The sequence below is a fragment of the Leopardus geoffroyi genome, chromosome E3 (assembly GCF_018350155.1).
Source record: "Leopardus geoffroyi isolate Oge1 chromosome E3, O.geoffroyi_Oge1_pat1.0, whole genome shotgun sequence".
NCBI classification, from domain to species: Eukaryota; Metazoa; Chordata; class Mammalia; order Carnivora; family Felidae; genus Leopardus; species Leopardus geoffroyi.
In genome coordinates, this window is record NC_059340.1 from 17457661 (window position 1) to 17476470 (window position 18810).

The 18810-nt window shown below is 53.2% G+C and overlaps 2 protein-coding genes across 4 annotated transcripts; both read right to left on the minus strand.

Annotated features, from left to right (window-relative positions):
- Positions 1-1086: 1086 nt before the first annotated feature.
- Positions 1087-6733, minus strand: TGFB1I1 (transforming growth factor beta 1 induced transcript 1). Of its 2 annotated transcripts, none has more exons than XM_045461860.1 (11): positions 6524-6733; positions 5103-5218; positions 4925-4977; positions 4680-4822; positions 4428-4515; positions 4197-4311; positions 3900-4094; positions 2804-2977; positions 2449-2530; positions 2020-2168; positions 1087-1789 (listed from the first exon to the last, which is right to left on the minus strand). In XM_045461860.1, the coding sequence occupies exons 1-11, from the start codon at positions 6639-6641 to the stop codon at positions 1523-1525; spliced, it is 1500 nt and encodes a 499-aa protein (XP_045317816.1). In that variant the 5' UTR covers positions 6642-6733; the 3' UTR covers positions 1087-1522. The 2 variants fall into 2 exon arrangements, with proteins under 2 accessions (XP_045317816.1, XP_045317817.1); XM_045461861.1 differs by having other exon boundaries at positions 4206-4311; positions 6524-6662.
- Positions 6734-8357: 1624 nt separating this feature from the next.
- ARMC5 (armadillo repeat containing 5) lies at positions 8358-15010 on the minus strand. Of its 2 annotated transcripts, none has more exons than XM_045461853.1 (6): positions 14154-15010; positions 12170-12277; positions 11284-12070; positions 10265-10770; positions 9526-9658; positions 8358-9423 (listed from the first exon to the last, which is right to left on the minus strand). In XM_045461853.1, the coding sequence occupies exons 1-6, from the start codon at positions 14629-14631 to the stop codon at positions 8604-8606; spliced, it is 2832 nt and encodes a 943-aa protein (XP_045317809.1). In that variant the 5' UTR covers positions 14632-15010; the 3' UTR covers positions 8358-8603. The 2 variants fall into 2 exon arrangements, with proteins under 2 accessions (XP_045317809.1, XP_045317810.1); XM_045461854.1 differs by lacking the exon at positions 14154-15010 and adding an exon at positions 13858-13986.
- Positions 15011-18810: the final 3800 nt, after the last annotated feature.

Consider the following 18810-nt stretch of genomic DNA (forward strand, 5'->3'; position numbering starts at 1 on the left):
GTTTGCTTGGTTCCCTGTGGTCTCCTTGCACTTGGTATAGAACCTGCCACAGTACGTACTCAAAGAACACTTGATGAATGAATGAATTGAGACAAGAGCTGGCCAATTTGAGCATTCTCAAGACAGAGAGGTAGTTACCACCCAGGAAATAGACAGCATTCCCCAGGGAGAATATATGGAAGGAGAAGAGCAGGAGGCCTGGGAAGACCTAGGAAAGGATATGGGGGTGGTGAGCTCGAAGCAAGGACAGAGAACATCTCACCTTTGTCTCTTACCCACACATGCTCTCCTTGGCTACCAGGTCTTCCTTAAGTAGGAAGGACCTCTGAGAATCAATCCATCATTTTCAGCCTCAAAGGCTATTGTTTAGATCCAGATTTATAGTTTAGATCCAGGAATCCAGGCCCCCTCACTAGGGAATTGCAGAGTTCAAAGTGAAGGTTAAGGGGCTCAGAAAGGGATTTGGGGAATCAGAGCCTAAACTCCACACCTAAAAATCCCTGGCCCCACCCCTTTCTGCTGTGGCTTAGCTCCTTGACCCCTGATCTGAGTTAAAAGCCTTCTTCTGGCTCCTACAGCCCCTAGTGCTTCCTTCAGTCACTGTCCTGACCATCCCACATGTCATTCTCTGCCTAGGGGAGATGTAATGAGTCAATATAAATAAGAGGGAAGCTGTGCCTTAGTGCCCAGATCCAAAGGATAGGCATAAACTGGCACTTCTGGATGGAACCCCTCTCTGAGGGTCTTAAAAATCTGGAAATTAGACAAGGTGGTGAGGGTGGAGACAGATTAATTGCTTATTTCAAGAATACATGGAGCTAAAGAAGTGGGGAATGAGGGTGGGAAGGTTCCACGGGGCCCAGCTTGAGCTCCTGTCCTGGCTTGCCACTATCTGTACAATCCTGCGCAGGCTCATTTGATATGTGAAGGACAGCATGCAACGGCTGAGGCTGTAGGTCCACTGCGGCCACAGGGTGATGACCTAGAACCTGCTGCAGCCAGAGACACCAGAGGCAGGGCTTCACCATGCAAGGCTTCCCCACTTCGCGCCCCCACCCCAGAGCAGTCAGAGACACAGCACCAGTGTGATGTGGAACATGTTTTTATGCAGGTAGAAAAAAAAGTGCTCAGAATAGTGAGGGAGCAGGGAGCAGGGATGTCTTGTCCTGTCCTCTGATTATTAGGAATTGCCCCATATGGGGGCTCCCTCAAGGTTGGGGATAAAGTGAAGAGTTCACGCAGGGTGGCTCTACTTGTGAGACCCACTTTGGGGCAGTGTGGCTTTGAAACTGGCCAGATCTTTTCTGAATTGACCACAGAGAACTTAAGAGTACAGCACCTTGGGGGTGGGGGGGTCTCTCTAGCGGGTGGGGCCTCATAGGATGGGGTGGGGAGAGCCCCAAGCTCAAAGAGCAAGGCCTTTGGGTCAGGAGAGCACGTCTTTTGGGGAAGAGTGGGGGTCTCTGGGGCCTTGGTCTCCTGGGTGGGGGCATCAGGGGTGGGTGGAGAGCCCCACAAGCCATTAGCCGAAGAGCTTGATGAAGCAGGGCTGGCAGTAGGGCTTGCCTGCACGCTCTTGAAAGGAGCCCTTGGTGAGAGGGCGCAGGCAGAAGGTGCAGGTGAAGTGGTCTGGGTGGAAGCGGCGGCCCAGGGCTGACACACAGCGGCCGGTCACCGGGAGGCCACACGTAGCGCACAATGAACCACGCCGCGCGTGGAAGTGGTTCTCGCACAGAGGGCGTCCCTCGTGCTCGAAAAAGCTGCCTCCCGAGAAGGGCGCGAAGCATTCCTGGGGGAGGGTGGCCGTGAAAGGATGGGTCAGCCAACAATCCCCTGACCAGATAACTCACTTTAGGAGCTTAATAACCCACTGTGACAACCCCACCCTCCACAGCCCCACCCCAGATGTGACACACCCTGTCTTGGGCCTAGGCTCCTAGTTGGGCTCCCCTTTTGGCCCAGCTCCCCATCCACCACTCCCCGCCCCCCCCCCCAACACCTCCCCCCCTAGCAGCGCACCCTGCAGACGAAACAGTCCGGGTGCCAGAGGGCGCTGAGCGCGGATATGTAGTTATCCAGAATGGGGCCTTGACAGCCCTGGCAGCGCGGGGCGAACAGCTGCAGGAAGTCCCGGCGACAGTAGGGGCGGCCCTCACGCTCATGAAAACCTAGAGGCAGGAGCAGGGCGGAAAGAAAAGGGTGCAGGCTGCACCCAAGACTTGCAAGATCTGAGACTGGAAGGCCAGATGAGGGGTGGTCAGATTGAGCAGCAGAGAGGGAGGGATGGGGTCTAGAGCGGGGGCCTAGTGGGAGGGGATAGGATGGGGACTCGCAAGTGGGAGAGTGTGGGGCCAGAAGACTTGGAAGGTCTTAGCAGGCTGGACCAAAGTGGGTTAGACGGGATGTTGAGCAGACCGGTGACTTTCAAGACTGGAGCCAAGCTCTCACCCTCATCTCCGAAGGGCTCCCCACAACTGACGCAGCAGAAATGCTCTGGGTGCCAATGGGTGCCCAAGGCAGTGACCATCTTCTGTGGGGCATGAACGAGGACACTCAGTATGGCCTTCCATCCCTTCTTCCCTTCCTCTCCCACCCTGAACCTAGGCAATTGGGTTTAAGTAGGAGTTTGAGGCACAAGAGACCTAACAAGGAACTTGGAAGTCAAAGAGAGTGGGTGGAGTCCAAAGGGCCTTGGACAAGGCCAAGGGACTTAGCATGGGTGGGCGGGGGGCTGTGATTTGAATGGGGACTACCTCACAGGGACCCTGGGTGAGGTGGGGTTTGTCTGACAGGTGCAGCTCACATGTCGGATGGGTTGATTGCAGAGGCCACAACGTGGGGAGAAGCGCTCAAAGTAGCACTCAGGGCAGAAGGGGGCTCCATCCTTCTCGAAGAAGCTGCTGCCTCCCAGGGACATGGAACAGCCACCGCAAATGAAGTGCTCAGGGTGCCAAGTACGGCCCAGCGCAGTCACCACCTGTGAGTTGAGGGTGAGGCCTGGATCAGAGTGGTCCTTGAGCTGCCATGCGCCCAATGAGCTAAGATTTACATGGCACATTTCAAGTTTTCTTTTCTTTTTTTTTTTTTTCTTTTTACCATTTGACTCCACTCATTTCTCTCCACTCACCCTAAGAGATTAGGATGAAGAACTTAATGTTCAAGTCAGTCTGTAAGTGACAGAGATTCAACCCAGGTCTTCCAGCACAGTACTTAGGACTGTGAAGCTCATGAAAATGTTGTAATTACTTTAAAAATCAGAAGAAAAAAATGAGCTGGAAGAAAATGATTTAATATATAAAATTAAGAAATTCTTCTTCATACCAACGCAGTCATAAAACACAATTTTAATTTTTAATTTAATGGAGGGAGGGACCCATGAAGGTGAAAGTGACTAGGGCCCAAAAAAGTCACAATGCCACCCTGCTTTGCTAAGATTGAAAATTCTGGGATGGAAGCAGGGCACTAAATCTAGCAAAAGGATCTAGGTCAACCACTGGGCACAGCTGTTGTCAACAACATTTACTCAGTCAATTAGCCAAGAACCAGAGTTCACACACCGGATGCTGGTGGAGCAGAAACATCTTTTGTGGATGACTGAGAAATGGTAGGTGGCCCCAATAAGACTTTTGTGAAGACTAAGAGATGGAGGTTTGTAAGAGAGCTAGAATAGTGCCTGCACAAAGTAGAACCACAATAAATGGTAACTGAGTTGGAATTCTCATTCTCATCCTACCACTTACGTGCAATGTGACTCGGAGCTTTAGTTTCCTCATCTGTAAAATATGAACAACAGTAATACCCACTTCCCAGAGTCATTTACTAAAAGAAAACAACACAAAATCTGGCTCTCAGGATGGGTCCATGGGGCTCTATCTCCCTACTCACAGTTCTCCACTTACCTGCCCAGCAATAGGTTTATTGCAGGAGCCACAGAGACCCTTGGTCTGGGTGGGAACACCACGGCGGCTGAGATCAGACTGCAGCAGTCCCAACATGGTGTCTAGGCTGCCCTTGCTAGTTGGCCCTGGTGAGGATGGGGAGCCCTCATTCACAGAGCTTGGCACTGGTGGCTGAGTTGACCCAGAGGTTGGAAGCTGCAGCAAGAAGGACATCAGAGTTGAGTCAACAAGGCAGAAGAAGTGGATGGTTCTAAAAGGGGTTGGGGAGCCACAAATCCACACTGGCCCACCTCCTACCTGACTCACGTGGTTCTGGACACGGAAGTCAGACAGTGAAGCCATCAGCCTATCCAATTCCAGGGTGGCCGAGGTTGCTGAAGGCTTTGGGAGAACAGGGGATGGGCTGGGAGGGCTGTGGAGAACACAACTTGTGTTAGCTCAGAGCCCCCTAGAATAATGAATGCTATCCTCCAGTAATTCAGGCATCTATCACCTCTCTCCCAGCTCTACCAGCCATGTCAAACTCACAGGCTGGGCCTTTTCTTGTCCTCAGATTGGTCCTCCTTCTGTTCCCCTGCAGTCTCCTTGCTAGATGGGAACTGAGACATTATTTCATCTGCAGAGAGGAGAGAAGGGCACTGGATCTGGGGTCATACTCTATCCCCTTCCAGTTAAGACTTGTGTCCCGTTAGCTGCTACTCTGGAAGAGTATACCCCTCAGTCTTTTCCCTTCTCCACCGTGTCCCCATCCCATCAAGGCCTATCTCTGTGACCTGGTACCTGTGATGTTGAACTGGGTAGCATTAAGTTCCTGAAGCAATCGGTCTAGTTCACAGAGGCCTGTGCCCAAGACACCGCTGGAAGAGGAGAATGGAGGGGCCGCAGGAGCTGCAGGTTTTGGGGACCGAGGCTTGCACACCGTACTGGAAAACAGGGTGGAAGCCTGGGTTCAGGGGTGGGGAATCCAAGCCTCTTCACCTGAGTCTTAATTGGCTTCCACCTCCTGCAGTTCCCAGAACCCTCACCTGTACAGATGGTCCTTGTCCCCAGAAGCTCCTGAAGACTCCCCAGATCCTGTCTACAGAGAGAAAGATGCATGTGTGGGATGATAGATCTATACTTTGCCCCACTCAAACTCAGATTCTCCTAGCCCTGGCCAAACTTGGCCCTAGTGTCACCCCAGTCCCCCACATTTGATCTCACCTGTGACTGGTGGCCATAGGGCAGGGGAGATGTGAAAGGCTCCGGAGACCTCTCTTTTGGAGCCCCTGACCTTGGCATGTGTGAGGTGGTGGTCTCCAGGTCAGACAGCAGGGCATCTGCAGGGGAGAGTCCGTCAGGATAAGTTGAGAGGTTAAGGTTAGAGCAGAGACAGGGACTTAAGAGATTAGAAGATAAGAGTTCCAAGTAGGCAGTAGTTGAGGAGGACAGAAGCCAGTATTAAGAGCAGAAGTTAGGAATCAGATGGAAACACAGACCAGACCAAGGCAGAGAAGTAGAAGTGCAGCAGGGAATATTTATGACCAAAAACATCCCAAAGGCTCATCTTGGGAGCCATGCACAAAAACCACCTGATTCTTTCATTTTCTGCATCTTCCCTGATGCAGTCAAAATTGACGATTTACGCAAGCCAAATTTGGCTGCACCCCAAATTGCTCAGTTGGCTGTATGCCTGGCACCCAGTTTTCTGGCTGGATGCTCTTTCTGCCCACTAATTCCTGATCCCCTCCCCCACCTAAACAGACTCGCCCAGCTGTGGCACAACTCCAGGTACTGGGTCCCACCCTATGCTCCTCATTGGCAGATCTCCTGGGACCTGCTTTCTGATTGGCTTATTTTCCATACAAGCCGGTTGCCCCTACTGAGCAGCACCCCCTACTGAAGGGTGCCTGAACCCCTTCTCTCCCATGGAGAGTACAGCCTTTCCAACAGACCAGGAGGAGGAGATGCCGGTCCTCCTTCTTCCTCCAAGACAACCCCCCACCCCCACCCATCCTCAGATCTAGATCCTTTGAATCCTTTCCTTTCCAGAACCTAGAAGTCCCTACAGGATCCTTTATTCATCTCTGAGTACCACAGTGGAACCCTTAACCTCTTCCTGGCATCTTGGCACTCATCTGTTCTCTTTCTAGGTGGAAAGACCCGACCCCTACCATACTTAGGGTCCCTTAACTCTTTTCTTCTCCTAAACTCTGAGGCAGGCCCATTTTCTTCTCGAGAATTCGATTTCATATTCTTCCTTCCCATATACTTTCCCAGGCCTGGACCCCAAGACCCCTTTAACCCTTCCCTTCCCAGAGCCCCTGAGCCCAGGCGCCCACTGGCAGGCGCTGCACCTCCCTGCCCATCCGTCAGCAGCCTGTGATGGAGGGAACAGAGCGAGGGAAGAAGGGAGGGAGCTGAGCGAGGGAAGTAGGGAGGGAGCGGCCAGTCCGGGAAAGGCAGGAAGGGAGAGGCAGGAAGGGGGACGTGGTGTCGGAAAGGAGGCGCGGGCAAAGACCAGAATCAAGAAGACAGAAGGCAGGGATGGGGCGATTTGGGGAGTGCAAGGGGGCTCCAGGATGAGGAAGCAGGTCTAGATGGTGGTGAGGAGCTGGGGATAAGGGGACCCAAGCCCCACTCACCCAGGTCCTCCATGGCGGGGCACGGGCGCACCGCGCTGGGCGAGCAGGGCGGGGGCTGTGTCCGGTGGGGGCGGGGGGGTGGGGGACGTCCGGGAGTTGGAGGCCCGGCCGTGACCATGTAAGGAAGCCGGGACCCGCTGGGATGGAGCTGGTGGGGGGCGGGGGGGTGGGTAGCGAGGGTGCAAAGAACGGGAGAACCCAGGATGGGGGCGTGTAAAGGAAGGAGGGCCAAGGCCCACCCAGGCCCAGCCCGCCTGTCTGCCGCGGAGGCAGCCACACCCCAGCCTTAGCCTCAGCTACAGGGAGCCCCAGGCTGCCTGAGCCAAAGTCAGAGAAGAGGCTCTCCCAGACCAAGCTGGAGATCCTCTACTCAGTGAGACTCTTAGACCAGACTGAGGCCCTCAAGCAGACACCCCCCACCAAGGCTAGCACCCTGAGTCCTTGATAGAGCCCCTGTCCACTCAGGCCATTCCAGAGAGACTTGCCCCAGACAGAATTGTTGGGTTGGGGGCAGAAGTGATCGTTCTAAGGATCAGTTAGACAGCAGGTTCAGGGACATTCCCTTAGAGACCCTGATAGCAATGACATGAACAGATCCCAAATGGCACGTATACTAGACACAAATCTCTCAGAAATGGAGACAGATAGACACAACGAACTCTCCCATCCTCTAAGCCAGGACCTTCTCTCCAAAAATTGGAACCAAACATATAGACACAGGTAAACTGAACCCAGGCCCAAGCCCCATGCAGACTCAGGGAAAACACTTTCAGGCAACCAGACCATAGCCAGCCTTCAAGACAAAGCCTTTCCCCAACACTGAGGCGACCCTTGGGAAAGAGCCCTTTCCCAAGATACTGGTGAACACAGAGAAGACACAGACCCCATCCACAAAGGAACAAGGGGCCTTCCATGGACTGAGACCCCCGGAAATCAAGGTGGAAGTGAACACTTAGAGCGGAGTTTGGACAGACACGACAGTGTTGCAGTCCCTGGACTGTGGGTCTCAACCCAGCAGCAAATTAAAACAACCTGGGAAGCTTTTTAAAAATACTGATGTCCAGAGCATCCTCCCCTCAGTCAAATTCAATGAGAAAGAGCCTAGGCATCAGTATTTTTAAAAAACTCTCTGGGTAGTTCTAATGCACAGCCCAAGAACAGAGACCTGGACACTCACAGAAGCACAGAGATAGCAAATGTCAACCTTAGCTCCCCAGAAGCTAACTGGCAGCCAGTCCGGGCACCCTCCTTGAAGTCAGGCTGCCACCTGAGTGGTTTAGTGATCTGGGATCCTGGTGATGTAGATCCTGCCTTGAGAGATCATACACAGCGCAACATAAGCTGAATACAACCTGGAGTTCTGGCCCTCTCTGAGCAAAACTAAGACAGGGCTTTGGGGACTCTAGGAACATAGAGGTCTTCCTTCAGGCTAATAGCAGAAGGACACTTCGTCCAAGAGATGAAGACAGACACAGAGACTGAAGACCCAAGATGAGCAAAGGTCACTCAGGAAACAGTAATGCCAAGGCCTTGGACATACATCCCCACACTCACATTTCCTCAGCCCAGCCCCTTCAAAAGACACTAACCAAAGTCTGTGTGTCTAGCTGGATACCTGAGCAATGAAGTTGCATAAGCAGAAAGCAGGCTTCTCCCAGTACTCTACTCTATCCTAGGACTCCAGGAACCACTGCATAATTACTTATTAAACTCCTACATGCCAAGGGTGGCCTGTGTTGAGACACATCAACTTGGACAAGACCCTGTTTGATGGGTAAAGGGAGTGGGGGGACTCCCACTGGAAAGTAAGCAGAGACACCACACAATAGGGGTATCCAATTCCAAAGTTTTTAATCTCAACTCTGGAAGGCTGGCCCAGGCCAGGTGCCTGGAGCCCTGGGCTGTTCTTCATCTGTGGGTCCCACACTCGGACCCTGGCGTCTTCAGACCATCATCCTGGGGTACAGTTCCATTCTCTCATCGGTCCTCAATGGTGACTTCTGCTCAGCTTCCTCTTATGCTGCTCTGAGGGAGTCCTCCTTCATAGCCAACTCATCCTTGGATCCCCTCCCAGGGGACATCAACAGTCTAAGCTGGAACCCTTGCCCCCGAATTCAACCCCCATTACCACAGCCAGTAAAGCCTCAGTCAGGGGCCCTGTCTCCTCGCCTGCTGCCTCCACAAGCCCCACTAAGGCCAAGGCCCGTTTCCGAGGGCACTGCCCTGGCCCCAGAGCCCAGCGGGCACAATGGGCAACCAGTCGGGGCCGGCCCAGGCGGAATACTTCACCCACTGACTCTGGGCCACCATGGGGTCCCAGGTGGATGTGGCCCACAGCCTCTTCCAGCTCCTCCTCCAGCCCAGGGAGCAAAAAACGGCCAGCAGCCTCCAGTGCCTCCTCAGCCTCTGAGCCCAGCAGGGGCTGGCCTGGTGGGGGAACAGGCCCCAGTGCAGCGCCACAGCCCCGGCAGCCATGCAAGTGATGCAGGATAGGCCAGGCTGCACTGGGTGACAGGCCTCGAAGTGGCACCAGGTCCATCTGGGCTTCGGCAAAGCTGCCAGCTAGCAGGGCCCGGAAGAAAGGGGAGGCAGTAGCTGAGGCAGCTCGCTGGGCAGGGAGCCGTAGGCCTGAGTCCAGTAGGAAATGCAGGTCAGGGGCTGGGATGGGGGCTGGGCCCAGCAGACGTTCATAAAGGCAAGGGGAGGGGGCATCTAGATCCAAAGGGATTGTAGGTGGGAGGGCTGGGCTCACAGTGGGAGACACCAGGCCTTGGAGGCAGGAAAGGGAGTCCGCAGCAAAGAAGAGGAAGAGTGGATGTGGAGCTGGCCGAGTTAGTGCTGAGAGGAGGAGCCGGAGGCCGCCCTGGTCCAGAAGTAGCCGGCGCCACAGAGAGGGCTTCCTTTGGGAAGAAAGGGAATCTTTCAGAAGGTGAAAAACAGTGGCATTAGGGAATAGCAACCTTGCTCCCCTGATCCCTGTGAGGTACCCACATCCCCCTCACCGACAGATGAAGGGCAGGGTCAGTGCACAGGCCACGCGGTCCTCAGGGCTTCCAGAGAGCAGCAGATGAGTGAGGGCGCCCACTCCAAAGGGTGATTCAGCCTGCACAGTCAGGTTCTGCAGCAGCATCTCACCTGCAGAGATGGGCAGAGCAAGTCAGGTTGGGAGTTGATGTCCCAACTCTGGGTCCTTCAAAGGAATGAGGCTAAAACCTCACGGCATGGAAGGGGGTAGGACTGCAGGCCCTAGAGGGAAAGGGTCCAGATGCTAGGAACTGAAGATCAAGGGCAAGAACAAAGTGTGATAGTCAGGGCATACATCTGGGTTCTAAAGGACTCAGAACCTGCAGTCAGGACACAGAAGACAGGGAAGTCCCTGGCAGTGTTGGGATTGGTGGGGGGCCTAGGAGGATATGGTGCCTAAGCCAGAGTTTTCTAACTCAGTGTGCCCCAGTGGGAAGGCAATCAGGATAGTGCAGAACCAAGAGCATATTGGGTAATGAAATACAGACAAACATGATTTTAAGTTGTTAGGACCAAGCCTGGTGTTGGGGTACACAGGCCCCAAGACTTGGGCAGAGGATGGAGCGGAACTTTGCATGCTGGGAGTCCCTCCCTCTTCCCACCTGGTGACTGAGGTTGGATGGTGGGCTGGGCAGGGCAGTGAGAAAGGTATGAATAGCAGAGTGAGGTTCTCAGTCCAGAACCAGAGGGGGATGGGGCCTCTTATGGGGGACACACCCAGCTCCCGGTGCTGGCGTCGAACTGGGTGGGCACGCAGCGTGGGCCAATCATCTGGGGCAACACCTAACACAAGCCAGGCACGCAGCAGTGCAGCACCATAGCTGCGCACAAAGGCCTCGAGACAGGCAGGGTTGCAGGTAAGGCGTGCGAGGATGCGCAGTGCACGTGGGCTCGGTGGACCCGGTGAGCCCGTCACATAGGCCAGCAGGCCACATAGGGCTGGGCTGGTCACCAATGCCCCACTTGGGTCGGGAGCCTGGGAGAAGCGCGACAGCAGCAGCAGCGCTGGCCCCTCACGGCCCCAAGGCTCCTCAGAGGTGGCGGCAGGGCTGCGGCCAGGTGTGCGCAGTGTGCGAGGCATCCGCAGTGAAGTTGGGCCCAGGGTGGGGCTGGTTGGCTCAGCTGGCTCCGGTGGCGGTGGAGGTGGGGGACATCGCTCAGGGGACCAGTCAGGAGAGATGTCTCCCGGGCCTGCGGCGTAGCCTTCAGAGATCAGCCATGACCTGTAGAGGGGAAAATGGGGAGACTGAACCCAGAACCACAACAAAGGAGCAGAGCCAAAGAGCTGTCATGTAAAACTAAGTGACTGAAGCCAGGGAGAGGAAATGAGGCCGGGGGGATAGGAGAGAAAGGAAAATGGCGAAAAATACCCCAACTCAGTCAGCAATTACTGATACCTATTATGTATGAAGTCCAGTATTAGGTACCAGGCATGAACAGTAAGAAAATTAAAGTCCCCATCCTACCACAGTTTATATTCTATTAAGGGGTGAACAGACAACAAAGTAAAAATGGTCCAGTGAACCTGTCTGGGTCCCAAAGTTCAGAGGTGCTGGCGTAGAGCCAAGGCCAAAGATGGACTCAGGAAAAAAGAATGTTTAATGATGACTAGAAAGTGGTCATGTCCGGGGAATATGAGGAATCAGGAATCAGAGTCAACAAGAGTTGACTGAGATAGAATGGGATAGTGAAGACAGCCAGAGTCCTCAACCCACAGCAATCAGGTGGGGATTCACCTTAGGCTTCGGAAGCTTCCAGCTTCTGCCCGCTCAGGGGTCCGCTCCTCAGGAAAGTCCCAGGAAGCAGCTTCTCTTCCCTCTTCTTCCTCATCACCACCATCACCACACAGCTGCCCAGCCAAGAGAGGTACAAGTCCCAGAGCCTGTAGCCGGCCCAGGGCTCCAGTATCATACAGGAAGCCCACGAGGGCAGCCACGACACGAAGGTGCCAGGCACTGGCACGAGGGTCCCGTAGCAGGCCCATCAACAGCTCCAAACCACCAGCATCCCGCAGCCGGGCCCGGTTGATGGCCTCCCGGCACAGCAGGCACACGGCTCGTACCAGGGGCTGCTGAGAGGCTGGGCCAGCCCCATTAGGTCCCCTGCGGCGCCGGAGTTCACCCAGGAGTACTTCCACACCACCAGCATTGCCCAATGCAGGCCGTACAAGGCCCTGGGCACACAGGTTGGCAAGGATCAAGATAGTTGCCTCCCGTACTGCCTTTTTGGGGTGGGAGGCCAAACTGACCAGTGGGCCTAATCCTCCACCCAGACTTAGCTGCTCAGCACAGGCCCTGGAGCAGCCTCGACTCAGCTCTAAGAGGGCACGGACTAGGGCCAAGGTCAGTGCAGGGTCTGGGGCAGCAGCCAGAAGCTCAGCCAGAGGGCGTACTGCTCCCTGCTGTGCCAGGGCCAGGCGGTGCTGGGGTGAGTCGGCCAGGTTGCGGAGGGCACGCACCACACTCTGCAGGCACTGGGAGTCCTGGCAGGCTGTCAGGCTCTCAACCAGCAAGGGAACAGCACCTGGAGAGGGAAAAGGAGTACAAAGAGTGAGCAAGGAGATACCTATGCTCCTTCTCCCACGCCAAGCCCTAGCTAACTCCACACTAATAGCTTTCTCACCAGCAGAATGGATGTCCCCACAGCTCTCAGGTTCCATGGCTAAATTCCCCAGAGCACGGGCTGTTCTGTTCTGGATGCTGTCTGTCTTCACGCACTGAAGAATAGTCACTGCAAGATAATTTGGTCTCTTGAGGGTCCTGCCCCTTCTTGTCTCTCTCATTAATGACCTTAAGAATGTGGCCTGAGAGGGTCAGGGAAGGCCTCCAGAAGAGGCTGACACTTACTGGATCTGAAAGGTTAAATAGGTAGGTATTTGTTAGAAAGATAGTGGATGGGGGTGCTACAGAGCATTTCAAGTTTGGAAGCAGCCTTTGCAAAGGCCCAGAAGTGAGATCCAATGTCTGTGCTATGCCCTCATGAAGGGCCTCAAATGCCAGCCCAAGGGATCAGGCAGGACTTGAATATGAGGGCACTGGGAACCACAAAGGGTTTTAAGAATAGAAGTGAAGTGATACAATCTGGTAGCCATGGGGAGAATGGATTATAGGGAAAAAGAGTAAGGCAGGGAGAGAGGCAAGGAGACTCTTGTTAAGGTGAGAAAGGACAGTGGCTTAAAGCAAGTCAGCTACCACCACAGCCCAGCACATGGGCACCAGTCTCTGGGCACATGAAAGAAGAAGGAATAAATGTGGACGGACATAGGAGTTATTTAAAATGCAGAAAAGGGGCGCCTGGGTGGCTCAGTCGGTTAAGTGTCTGACCTTGGCTCAGGTCATGATCTCACAGTTCATGGGTTCAAGCCCTGCGTCGGGCTCTGTGCTGACAGCTCAGAGCCTGGAGCCTGCTTCAGATTCTGTGTCTCCCTCTCTCTCTGCTCTCTCCCCACTCATACTCTGTGTCTCAAAAATAGATAAATGTTAAAAAAAATTTTTTAATACAGAATAGTGATTGAATGATGAGAGTTATATGCTAATAACAAGATCTATAATTTATTGAGGATCTATAATTTATTGAGGACTTAATGTGGCAGGCCTCTTGTCAAACACATTATGGTCCAGATGCATTTTATACAATTTAAAAATATGTTAAATTTTCGTTTTGTACAAAAAAATTAAGATTTCATCAAAACTGGCATAATTTCAGGGGCGCCTGGGTGGCTCAGTCGGTTGGGTGTCTGACTTCAGCTCAGGTCATGATCTCACGGTCCATGAGTTCAAGCCCTGTGTCAGGTTCTGTGCTGACAGCTCAGAGCCTGGAACTTTCTTTGGATTCTGTGTCTCCCTCTCTCTGCTCCTCCCCCACTCATGCTCTGTCTCTCTCTCTCTCTCTGTCAAAAATAAATAAACATTAAAAAAAAAAAAGCTGGCATAATTTCATAACCGGTAGGCACTCTGTAAACTGTGTTCACATTGCCACAAGGTGGCGCCAACTTAGCTGGTAAACAAACGCTTGCGATCTTTTGTTAGGATTTGTTCTTATTGTGCTGGTTTTTAATACCTGAAAGTACCCGGTCTTAGAATATCTGCGTTCAATGTTTGTACTCGGCTTCTCACTACTTCAGTTTTGTAAGGTAGCTATTATTATTCAATTTTACAACAAGGAATTCTAGCCTCGGTTCTCTCGGTCTAGCTCACTGCAAAAAACCACAACTTCTGACCTAAAGTTCACCAAATGGGAGCTCTGCACAGGGCCACTCAGTAGGCATGTAGTGTCTGCTATAAACCTCATAAATGGAGGATAAGAATTACCAAAAAGTCACCAAATAATCCTTTGGTCTCCAGTAGCTCGGATTCGAGGGATGTGTCCAACAACCAACACGCAGGTAATGGCTGTAATTATCTGATCTGGTCAGGATTGGGTATCATCTATAAGGAAGGCTTGAAGGTTTGAGAGCGGGGGTGGGGGGGGTGGGGGGGGGAGGTTACACGGTCTAAAGGCGTGTTCTTCCAGGATACAACACAAAGAACTCAAGACTCCGCCCAACCCCAGAGAAGGAAGGATTTGTGAGCGGAATCCTTCTAGGAAATGAGGGCGGAGCACTTACCCAAAGAGAGAATGCCTCCGAGCCTGCGCACTTCAGCCCGGCACGCCCCTTCCGTACAGCAGTTGGCTAGGATGCTGAGCGCCAAGTCCAGGGTCTTGCGCAGGCGCGCTGGCGGCGAGGGCGACGACGACGACGCAGAGGAGGGGGCAGGGCCCGACGAGGGGGCGGGGCCATCATAAATCGCTGACTCGACCGACGAGGGGGCGGAGCCTGAGCCAGCCTGGGACGGGGCGGGACCCGCTGCCGCCGCTCGCCGCAGCAGCGCGAGAAGGGGGCGGAGCCCGCCGCGCGCCCGGAAGCGCTCGATTCCCCCTGCTGCCTTGACGTGGCGTGTGCGGAGGGCTAAGAGCGCACGGCCCAAGGGTGTCTCGTTGGTAGCTGTGTCCTTTCCCCCACCTAGACCCTCCCCGGCCGCCGCTGTGAGCTGCGCGAGGCAGAACGAGAGCGAGTCCGTGAGAGTCGGTTTCGCAGCCGCCATCTTGGCTCACGCCTAAGGCTCCGCCCCCCTCCTCGCCGTCCGTCCAAGGGAGCGGAACTGGAGGAGGGGCGTGGCCACGCACCTCCTCTCTGACGCTTTTTAAGTAGCGCCGCCGCAGTTATTTTGCAAGTTGGAAGTTGTAGTTCTCGATCCCGGCCCTCTGGACAGTCGCTGAAGGCACGTAGAGTAATGGTTATCTAATCGTGCGAACCCAAGAATCGTGTGCGGTGCATGTTGGGATATGTAGTCCGCGCCTTGCTTAGCACGCTTAGGTTATAGGACGGAGGGGAAACTCTCAGGTGGCTCGCAGTGGGCTGGTTCTTTTGGAGAACCCAGACATCCGACCATGGAGTCTCAGTACCGTGCTGCCCCAAGTGACGTGGCTATTCCGAACCCCCGCGTGTCCACCACAGCGACCCTCCCTTTTCCTTCCGGCTCGCTTCGCTGCCCACAGTGATGGCCAGGGCACCGAAGTCCGTGCTGACGGACTCAGGACCGCGAGCAAGGCCTAAAGGGTCAAGTTGCTGTTAGTGGCCGCAGATTGGGAGCTCTTGCTCAGTCAAGTGAATGAGAGGGTTAAACCTACCGAGACCGTTCCCTGCCACTTCCTAGAGCGGCACGGGCTATTGGGCATTTCCGCTTCCGGTGCTGGATTCCCTGGGTCCCGAATGTCTTGCCGCTGTGCTTGTGAACTGAATGGGTGGTTTTTAGGAAACGGGGCTTTATTCACGGCGATGCAGTCAACGTCGCCAGAAGTGGCAAGGGAGAACTAAGACGGGGCGGAGCGGCAGGGAACTGGACATCAGGATCCCAAGGAAACCCCGAGGTTCACCCTCTTTGGCGGAGTTGTTCCACCAGAGCTGCCCTCCCTGGTGTGGCTGCGATAGCCGGCCGCCTGGGAAATGCTGCTGGACTTGGAATGCCTATGTAGGTCGAGCTCTGGCCCAGGGAAGAAGCTTCTGACAGGACAAACTGTCCTGCACTCCCCAAAGCCTTCGGGTGCCGGGCGTGTGGACTGATCGCAGCGTACCTCCCTGACCTTCTTCACCACCAAAGCAGCCATGTGGGTGGCAATCCCTGTACTGTTGTTCGGAGTGTGTCAAAAGCTTCCAACGTGGCTTAGATTTAGTTAAGCACTACCAGATACACACTGGCGAGAAACCATGCCTCTGCCATACGTGTGGCTGTTGCTTCAGTCTGAGCTCCAATCTCTTGCCACACCGTAGTTTCCCACTCAGGGTTCTGGCCCCACAAATTCCCAGAGTGTGGGGAGGCTTTTGGCCGCAGATCTGACTTGGTTAAACACCAACGGCAGCATACCAGTGAGAAGTCCTGTAAATGCTGAATGTACTAAGACTTGGCGTTAGTTCCAATCTAATCCAGCGCCAGAGCGCCCACACAGGCAAGAAACCCTACTGTTGTGGGGACTGCAGGAAGAGCTTCAGCTTTAGCTCCAACCTGTTACAGTACCAGCGCTTACGCGGGTGTGAAGCTCTTACTGCTTTGCCTGGTGCAGTGACAGCTTTGGGCACAGCTCTTATCTGCTCAAGCCCCAATGTTCACACACTGGGGAGAAGCCTTATAATTGCTGTGAGTGTGGCAAGAACTTCACAGACAGTTTGGACTGCCTATGACACAAACATACACACATAATGAAGAATGATCCTTCAAGTGTTCTGAGTGTGGCTGTGGCTTTAGTGAGTGCATCCAATGCACTGAACACCAGCACATCCGCTTGGGTGAATGACCCTTTGCCTGTTCAGAATGTGACAAAATCTCCCACAGCCCCAAGCTGTGAGTGCATCCAATGCACTGAACACCAGCACATCCGCTTGGGTGAATGACCCTTTGCCTGTTCAGAATGTGACAAAATCTCCCACAGCCCCAAGCTCCTTAAACACCAATGCTACCATATAGGCAAGAAGCCCTATAAGTACTCCAGTTGCAGCAAGAGTTTTGTAGACAGTTCAAGTTTGCTGCAGCACCAACATACTCAGGTCAGAAGCCTTACACTTGCAAGTGAGTGTGGCAAGAGCTTCACCCAGAGCTCCTACCTGCTCATCCATCAGGTGGCCCAGAGGGTGAAAAGCCCTATGTCTGCCTGCAGTGTGGCAAGGCATTTGCCCACAGCTCCAACCTAGGCCAACACCAACAGATGCACCAGGGTGGCAGCCCCTGCCAATATCCCTGGGTTCAGTTTCAGCCCAAACTTCAGTTCTAACTTTGCTCCAGTCCTCAAGGAGCCTGAGCGGACCAGCATCTCTAACCAAACCTCCTTTCTGCTCTTCTAGGGCTGTTGATTCATGGACTGAATCAGAGAACCCCAGGCTGGAAGAATTATAACCAGTAGAGCTGGGATTACTGTTTTCAAAGAGCCTTCCAAGAAAAGAAAGCTTAGCCCTGTTTTTTGAGGCCTCAGAGACAAAATGCCAGCTGGAGGGAAAGTTTTTGGCTGGTAGGAGCTATCCAGTACTGGCGCAGCTACTTCTAGATGTAGGACATCCTTGGCAGCTGCTGATCCCTTCATGGGCCTAGGGAATGATGGGATTAATCATTTCAAGAGCAACAACTGCCTCATCCCAGAGGAATGGGACAAGATTCCAGGCACCCCTTGAGGAACATAATTGGTGGGGGGGACTTAACCTCCAAAGGGGACCATAAGGAGGGCTGTATTCTAACAGAAAGACCAGAAAAATTGTACTTGGGACCATTATGTGAGCTCTGGGATATATGACCCCTGTGAAAGATAATTGTCTTTACAGAGTGAAGCTAGGGCTGGTGGGGCCCAGGGCCAAAGCAAAGGACCAGGAGCCCTATCTGTTGAGTTTGTGCTTTGTGACATTTCTAGGCAGGAGCAAAAGGCCCAAGGTTTGTCATAGGCCCCTTTCCCGTCTTTCACCCCTTCCCTTGCAGGCTCCCTAAATCCTTTGTCCGATCCATCAACAGAGGAAAAAATGGTAAAGATTCACTTGTGCCTGGACACTGAGGACTGAACATGGCCCTTTTGCCTAGGCATGGGACAGAGCTGCCCAAATAAATACACTTCTATTACAGAAGTTAGAAGGAGGCTTCCCAAAGCCCTACATAATCTGTGTCCAAGGCCTTCCCATAGCTGTCTGTGTTCCTCAGAGAGACACAGGCTAGTCTTTTTGAGGTCAGAGGAGATTTAATGCCCACATCTGTGGGACCATCTTTCCATCATTAGCCCCATGCATGTAACACCCTGTCCCCAAATTTTGCCTTCTTTTATCAGGCTTGCTATGTCTAGAGTGGTACTCATAGAGAATAGGGGTAAAAGGAAGGAATGTGAAGAAATCACTGTCTCAGTTTCTAGCAGCATGTCCAGGCCTATCTCCTCCTAGCTATGTGATCTTGGACAGGTCTACCTCTTCTGATCTTCAGTTTCTTTATCTGTAAAACAGAAATGATGATGGCTACCTCACTAAGTACTATTGAGGATTCCATGGAATCACCTACATGAAACACCTGGGTCAAGGGACTGACTCTAAACCTCAGTTCTCCTATCTCCTTAAAAATCCAGAGCCCTTTCGCTGGTGGTGTCATTCAGTAAGTATTATGCCAGCTGATGTGCTAGCTCCTCCCTAAAGTTACAGAAATGAGCAAGACAGCCTCTGTCCTGGGGTAGCTTGGTGTCATGAAGGAGATGGACGCAGGACCAGTAACAGCACAGAGTGCAAAATCCTGGTGGTGGAGAAAGAGCCTAACCTGAACCAAGTCTGAGAGGCTTCAATGAGGTGACATCTGATTACTACTACTTCACTTCTCAAACCGGGAGCAACAAATGCTCCTGGCCTGGGGCTAGTGATGAAGGGAAGGATTCTTGCCATGTTTCCCATCAGTGGCACTTCAAAGAGCACAAGCTAGGGTCTGAATTGGAGGCCTGAACCCAGTGTGCACATGGTTGGCACTCAGTAAATAGTTGTTATGATCGGGTCCTGTTTATACTGCTTACCTGTGTTGGGATTCACCTTCCTCAGAGCCATTTTGTAATCTATAAAATAATCTATAACTTTATATGAATATTAGGTATGTGGTAGAGTTGGGCATGGGACAAGACTGATTTGCAAAATCCCTTCAGAGAACTGCAGGTTAATTTCTCAGATTAAGGCAAGTATCCATGGCCTCCATCTTCTCTAAAATTGTTATGTGCTGCTCATA

Bases quoted from the DNA above. Each gene is read 5' to 3' on its own strand.
- ARMC5 (XM_045461853.1), bottom strand. From the start codon at position 14,631: ATGGCGGCTGCGAAACCGACTCTCACGGACTCGCTCTCGTTCTGCCTC. The intron at 12,278-14,153 runs GTAAGTGCTCCG...ATTATCTTGCAG, and splicing joins CGGAGGCATTCTCTCTTTGG to TGACTATTCTTCAGTGCGTG. The intron at 9,659-10,264 runs GTGTGTCCCCCA...CCATCTCTGCAG, and splicing joins ACGCCAGCACCGGGAGCTGG to GTGAGATGCTGCTGCAGAAC.
- TGFB1I1 (XM_045461860.1), bottom strand. From the start codon at position 6,641: ATGGTCACGGCCGGGCCTCCAACTCCCGGACGTCCCCCACCCCCCCGC. The intron at 4,312-4,427 runs GTGAGTTTGACA...TGTTCTCCACAG, and splicing joins GACAAGAAAAGGCCCAGCCT to CCCTCCCAGCCCATCCCCTG. The intron at 2,978-3,899 runs GTAAGTGGAGAA...CTCAACTCACAG, and splicing joins ATAAACCTATTGCTGGGCAG to GTGGTGACTGCGCTGGGCCG.